This window comes from Choristoneura fumiferana, chromosome 20 (genome assembly GCF_025370935.1).
Source record: "Choristoneura fumiferana chromosome 20, NRCan_CFum_1, whole genome shotgun sequence".
NCBI lineage: Eukaryota > Metazoa > Arthropoda > Insecta > Lepidoptera > Tortricidae > Choristoneura > Choristoneura fumiferana.
This window is the reverse complement of record NC_133491.1, coordinates 4,217,023-4,224,482: the sequence shown is the minus strand read 5'-3', so window position 1 is coordinate 4,224,482 and position 7,460 is coordinate 4,217,023. Positions and strand designations below refer to the sequence as shown.

The 7,460-nt window shown below is 44.9% G+C and overlaps 2 protein-coding genes across 6 annotated transcripts in view; one reads left to right on the top strand and one right to left on the bottom strand.

Moving 5' to 3' along the window:
- LOC141439123 (uncharacterized) overlaps positions 1-7,460 on the bottom strand; it is a 59,928-nt gene that overhangs the window by 47,886 nt on the left and 4,582 nt on the right. The window lies entirely within an intron of this gene.
- Positions 2,165-3,141, top strand: LOC141439127 (uncharacterized). Its single transcript, XM_074103276.1, has one exon. The coding sequence runs from the start codon at positions 2,260-2,262 to the stop codon at positions 3,139-3,141; it is 882 nt and encodes a 293-aa protein (XP_073959377.1). The 5' UTR covers positions 2,165-2,259.

Genomic DNA, 7,460 nt, shown 5'->3' with positions numbered 1-7,460 from the left:
TCGCTTCTATGAAAAAAATGCTTTTGTGAAACTTGTCGCACAAATCCTTTCCATTCTAAGCAAACTACTTTCTGGATTTCAGGTACCTATTTATAACAATATGTACAGGTACTCGTTTGAAAATACTAGTAAATAAATAAATAAATATAAATATCACGGGACAATGCACACCAATTGACCTAGTCCCAAAGTAAGCTTAGCAAAGCTTGTGGGTTATGGGTGCTAATCAACGGATAAATATAATTATATAGATAGATACATACTTAAATACATAGTAAACACCCAAGACCAGAGAACAAATATTCGTATTTTTCATACAAATATCTGCCCCGACACGAAAATCGACCCCGGACGTCATGCTTTAGTCAGGTTCTCTAACCACTAGGCCATCTGGTCGTCTAAAGAGTCTATAAGATTTACAAAAACCTACAGCAACTCTTGTCTTCCTGTTGAAAGACTGTCGTGGTCATCAAATCGAATCAAACGAACTAGCTTATAAAATGTAACCTGGCTCTCAGTCGTGCTGGTAAACGAGAGTTGAACGCGAAATGCAATTTAACCCTGCTGCTGGCCTCGTGTCCGGGGAGTTCAAGAAACCGAGCGGAATTAACCATTTAATCCCCCCGAGGTTCAGTTTTGAGGCTTCTATTTGTCAGTTGTGGCATTTTGGATTGTTATGGAGCATTTTAAGACGATTTTTTGGCTCTAACGAAAAATACAAACTGAATCATGGATGCACAGAAAACCCAGAAAAAAGAGACCAGCGCTGAGAATCGAACCAGACCAGTTGTTTAGTGGTGGTGTAGGGGTATGGTACGCAGCAGAGGACCTGGTCTCTTTTTCTGTTTTTTTTTTCTGTGCATCCATGTTTCAGTTTGTATTTTTGTTGGATTTACGGGATGACCGTAAAAGTAACAAATTTGAACAGGTACATATTTCATACATTTTACTTGCCCGATATCTTATTAGTCGTCCGATACCGATATCGGATCGGATAATGTGAAACGCGCCTATGTTACTTATTATATATAACAAGTTAGTATAGTAACTTCGGAATCTAACACATAGTTGCCTATTAATAACGAGTATAATTTTACATTTGAAATTTACCACGAGCTTTGCGGTGAAGGAAAACATCGTGAGGAAACCTGCACAAACCTGCGAAGCAATTCAATGGTGCGTGTGAAGTTCCCAATCCGCAATGGCCCGCGTGGGAACTACGGCCCAAGCCCTCTTGTTCTGAGAGGAGGCCTGTGCCCAGCAGTGGGACGTATATAGGCTAGGATGATGATTATAGAAAATAGAAATAGAAACGTTTATTCGCTAATTCGCAAATTACATATTATAAGTACACAAAATAAAACAAGTATAAAAATAAATATTAATGACAGTTTTCATAATGATGATAAAATTACATGTAAATAAATAGCTTATTATGCAATATGTTTACCTAACTTAAGTTATCGTCATAATTAAACATTGTAGGCACTTTGGTTCCATTCTGTTAAGCTTATAATTGTAATTTTATGAATAAATAAATAAATGTAATTCAGTTCAACGCATCGCTGCAACGCTTCAAAGGCAAAATCTCAAAGAGTTCCAAATATAGAAATAAAGCTCTCTGGCATTTAGTAAAAAATAACCTTTGAGGATTTCTGCTTGAGAACCTGATAGCATGAGATCCCGCTGTCGGATATTGCACTTAAGGGACTGAACGCCTATTGAATAACCTAACCATAAAAATTCCATTAATACAAGCTTTTGCTGACTGTACTTGTATTGTCACCCAAACTACATTTGCATACCAAATTCCAAGTCGATGCTATTAACCTGTGGCGGCCTGCTGACCGCCACAACCTAAGTCCGCGCGCCTGCGCGATGCAGCGGACGGTTGTGCAGCAAACCGAAATCAACAAAGCTGTCTGATCGCCTAGCAAGAGAAAAACCTCATCAAATTTGTGTAAATATTTTATTGCTTGTATATATCTAATTGTAAATAAATTGTAAAATAGTGGCATTGCTCTTTTCTAACCGACACACAACCTTTTACCGACAGCGGACGGTTGTTGCAGCAACCGTAAATCAACAAAGCTGTCTGATCGCCTAGCAAGAGAAAAACCTCATACAAATTGTGTTAAATATTTTATTTGTTGTACATATATCTAATTGTAAATAAATTGTAAATAGTGCATTGCATCTTTTCTACCGACACGACAACCTTTTACCACAGTGGTGACCGCCGACTGAAAAAGAACTAAAATGTCGCGAGAAAATTTACACGAAGACTTCGCTGATGCCTCCACAGCCGATGGGCAGGTATGTCGTGTTGGTGTCCGCGTGCCGCCGTTCAACGCGGACGAGCCGGCGCTTTGGTTCGCGCAGATAGAGGCGCAATTCCAACTATCGAAAATAACGGTTGACGAAACGAAATTCTATTACGTCGCCGGCCAGCTAGAGGCGCGTTATGCACTCGAAGTAAAGGATATTATAACTAACCCTCCCGCTGCCGATAAGTACATAAAAATTAAAACTGAATTAATTAAACGCCTCTCGGCGTCTCAGGAAAAACGTACCCGGCAACTCCTCGTTCATGAAGAGCTTGGCGACCGCAGCCCGTCGCAATTTCTACGGCATTTACAAAACTTAGCCGGTACCGCTGCGACGTCCGATCTACTCAAGACAATATGGATCGACCGTTTGCCGCATAATGTGCAAACTATACTTGCGTCACAGTCGGACCAACCTCTAGAGAAACTTGCGGATTTAGCCGATAGGGTGTTTGAGCTTGCTCCCCAGAACCCCCATGTGGCAACTACCTCAGGCTCCGCTGTCAACTACGCACCAGTACCACAAGTTTCCTTCGCGTCCGCCTCGCCTTCTGATGCCTTGATGCAGCAAGTCAGTGAACTTACCAGGCAAGTTGCTTTGTTGACGAGTAACTACCGAAGAGGACGCACACACTCTCGCTCACGCTCGGCGTCGTCGTCAAGAAGGTACAGTAGCCGCTCCCGTTCGAGGATGCCCCAGCCGCCGCCTAATCACCCGCACTGCTTCTACCACTACAACTTTAATCAAAAAGCCCGCAAATGCAGACAGCCGTGCAACTACAACGCGGAAAACTTTCCGGGCGGTCGGAAGTAGCGGCCAACGACTGCCCCTCACCGTCTGGCCGTCTTTTTATAACCGATCTTCACAGCAAAATAAGATACCTCGTAGACACAGGTTCGGATTTATGCGTTTTCCCTCGATCAGCTATCAAGACGCCCTGTCACCGATCCAAGTTTGACCTTGTTGCTGCTAATAATACCGTCATCCATACTTACGGACAGACAACAATAACAGTCAACTTGGGATTACGAAGAGCATTTACGTGGAGATTCACCATTGCCGACGTGTCAAAACCCATAATAGGAGTCGATTTTCTAGCTTTTTACGACCTACTTGTTGACTGCAAGAACCATCGTCTACTTGATAATCTTACCAAATCGTCAGTAGACGCGGTACGCTATATGTCGTCGGAAAATATAGATTCTGTCAAAATCGTCACAGGTGAAACTGAATTCGATGACATCTTACGTGAGTACCCTGCGCTTACCAGACCACCTGGTAGACACTCTCCATCGAAGCACAATACTCTGCACTTCATCAAGACCACACCTGGACCACCAGTATCCTGCAAGCCTCGCCGCCTTGACCCTATGCGTATGCAAGCCGCTAGGAAAGAGTTTGAGGATATGCTAGCATCTGGTATAGCTCGACGATCAGAGAGTCCATGGGCTAGTGCTCTCCACCTGGTGAAGAAGAAGGACGACTCCTGGAGACCTTGCGGTGATTACAGAGCCCTCAACGCCAGAACCATTCCTGATCGCTACCCCATTCGTCATATTCACGACTTCTCCTACCAACTCTCAGGTTGCACCATCTTTTCAACCATTGACCTGGTCAAGGCATACAACCAGATAGCTGTTAACCCTGAAGACATCCCCAAGACTGCGATAATTACACCGTTCGGATTGTTCGAGTTCCCGTTTATGACGTTCGGATTAAGGAACGCGGCGCAGACCTTTCAGAGGTTCATTGATGAGGTTTTGCTCGGTCTGGATTTCTGCTACGGCTACCTGGATGATATCTTGGTTTTTTCCTCGTCCCTGGAACAGCATAAAGCCCACCTTCGCCAGCTGTTTGAGCGTTTGACGCAGTACGGCGTATGGATCAACACCTCCAAGTGTTTGTTTGGCCAACCGGAAGTCACCTTTCTGGGCTACCGTGTGACAGCTTCAGGAACCAAGCCTTTGGAATCTAAAGTGCAAGCCATCAAGGACTACGCCGTTCCGAAAACCGTCAAGGAGCTCAGAAGATTCCTTGGTATGATCAATTTCTACCGTCGCTTCATACCAAACGCTGCCCAAGTACAGGCACCGCTTCACTCTTGTTTGTCAGGACCGAAGATCAAAGGATCTCACCCAGTCAGCATGACTTCAGAACTGCTTCAAGCCTTTGAAGACTGCAAATCATCACTGTCTAAAGCAACACTCTTGGCTCACCCGGATCCTTCTGCTCAGCTCGCCATCTTCACCGACGCATCTGACACTTCTCTCGGCGCCGTTCTTCAGCAATCCGTTGACAACACCTGGCAACCTTTGGCATTCTACTCACACAAACTTACCAAGCCACAGAAGAAGTACAGCCCGTACGACCGAGAACTCCTAGCAGTGTACGAGGCCATCAGGTACTTCAGGCATATGGTCGAAGCCAGAGACTTTATAGTGTATACTGACCACAAACCACTTACCTTCGCTTTCTCCACCAACCGAGATAAATGTTCACCAAGGCAATTCAGATACCTTGACTTTATCTCGCAATTTACTACGGACCTAAGGTACTTACCTGGAACTCTCAACGTTGTCGCTGACGCCTTGTCTCGCATCGAGGAAATCGCCGTTCCTTTTGACTACCAGGCCCTTGCACAATCTCAGGAAGCTGATCCAGAGCTGCAAGACCTGATCCTCCACGGCTCCTCACTCAAGCTAAACAAGATGCCTACGCTTGACTCTACCATATCCATCTTTTGCGATACTTCTACTGGACAACCTCGTCCTTATGTCACTCCAGAATTCCGGAAGCAAGTTTTCGACCAGCTTCACCAACTTCATCATCCAGGATGCACAGCTACCGCGCGACTGGTCTCTGAAAGATTTGTTTGGCCAGGGATTCGCCGAGACTGTAGAGAGTGGGCTAAACACTGTTTGAAATGTCAACAGAGCAAAATCACTCGTCATACCATTTCACCACTTTCCACTTTCACCACTCCATCCTCGAGGTTCGCTCATATCCATCTCGACCTCGTAGGACCCTTAACCCCATCTTCTGATTACAGATATTGCCTCACCGTCATCGATAGATTCACACGATGGCCTGAGGTGTTTCCACTCAGAGATATCACTGCTGAAACCTGCGCTTCTGCTCTTGTGTCTGGCTGGTTTGCCAGATTCGGATGTCCTCTACGCGTGACTACAGACCGTGGCCGCCAGTTCGAGAGTCAGCTCTTCAAGGCTCTGACCACGATGGTCGGTGCACACCACCTCCGCACCACTGCTTATCATCCTGCCGCCAACGGCATCATAGAGAGACTCCATCGCCAGCTCAAATCTGCCATCATGTGCCATTCCTCATCATCCACGTGGACTGAAGCTCTTCCCCTCATCCTGCTTGGTATTCGGAGCGCCGTTAAGGAAGACTTACAAGCTACCCCGGCAGAGCTCGTCTATGGCGAGACGCTTCGTTTACCCGGCCAGTTCCTCTCACCTTTACCTGACTACAAAGTGGCAGATATTACAGAATACGCCACACGCCTACGCTCGCACATGGCAAAACTTACTCCAAGACCCGCATCGTGGCATACCTCATCTTCACCATTCTACATCCCACGAGGATTAGAGACCTGTTCCCATGTTTTTCTCCGAGTCGATCGCGTCCGCAGATCACTAGAACCACCTTACGAAGGCCCGTACAGAGTCGTTAAACGACAGCCTAAGTACTACTCTATCGACATCAAGGGCAAGATCAACAACGTGACCGTCGATAGACTCAAGCCTGCTTACATTATGCGTGAAGTGTCGCCGAAACTGCCTGACACTATAGATAGTAATAGTAACGCAGGTTCAGAGACGCGGACAAGAAGCGGAAGGCTCGTGAGGTTCCCCAGCAGACTTCGACCGTAGTTACGGTCTGGCCAGGGGGAACATGTGGCGGCCTGCTCGACCGCCACTACCTAAGTCCGCGCGCCTGCGCGATGCAGCAGACGGTTGTGCGGCAACCGAAAATCAACAGAGCTGTCCGATCGCCTAGCAAGAGAAAAACCTCATACAAATTTGTGTTAAATATTTTATTGCTTGTATATATATCTAATTGTAAATAAATTGTAAATAGTGCATTGCATCTTTTCTACCGACACGACAACCTTTTACCACAAAATTAAAGAGTTCCGTCCTTGGAGAGATCTCTGGCTGGACTACCGATGTACTACTAGATTATTGTATTGTCACGCACCTACTAAGTATTCCAAATCAAATCATTCCTCCCGGCCAAAGTTGTCAAATTTAACTTGCAAGATTTTATTACAGACATACAGGCAAACAGACAACGGGACAGGTGAAACTAAATTAAAAGCTTGTAAAATAGTATGAGTGAGCAGCGCTACTTGTCGCGTGCGACGGATTCTACCAGTACCACGCTACCATGAGTTTACAGTGACCGTACTCGATAGCGACGGCGTAAATTATTTGTAGAGGCGCTGTTACAATTCTCCATACCAGGGTTTCTCAAAGTGGGGGTACGCGAACCCCTAGGGGTTCACTATTCGACGGTAGGGGTTTCGCGACAAGGTTTACGTGAGGTGGCTGCAAGACTGGCAAGATGATTAAGATTGGTTTTTTGAGTCTTTTTGTATTTTTATTTCAACTCCAAAATTGTTACTTATTTGTTTGTTATTTGTTGTGTTGTTTCAGTTTGTATTTCGTTGGCAAGACTTTTCTTACGATATTTGTTACCTTTATTAAAATAAATAATATACATTATATTATCATGATGATTGAAGTAAAATATAACTTAGTTTCTCCAACAGCCAGTTTTATTACTTTTTTGGGGGGGGAGTTAAGGGGTCGCTGTCATCCCTAGAAACTTTAACAGGGATACGCGCTCGCAGACGTGCGCTCGGCGAAGTGCAATTCGCGCCAGCTAGCGATTCCTTAAAATAAATATCTCAGTAATTTATTGGTAGTATTTCTTGGGTCAGTATTGGTTAGCCTTTGATAATCTCTTTGTTAACCCCTGACGCAAAAAAGATGGGTTTTATAAGTTTGATCGCTATGTGTCTTTGTGTCTCTGTGACACCATAGCTCTTACACGGGTGGATCGATTTAAATGCGGTTTGATTATAGAACAAATAGGTTCATAATCAG

Coding starts and splice junctions, on each gene's coding strand:
- LOC141439127 (XM_074103276.1), top strand. CDS start 2,260: ATGTCGCGAGAAAATTTACACGAAGACTTCGCTGATGCCTCCACAGCC.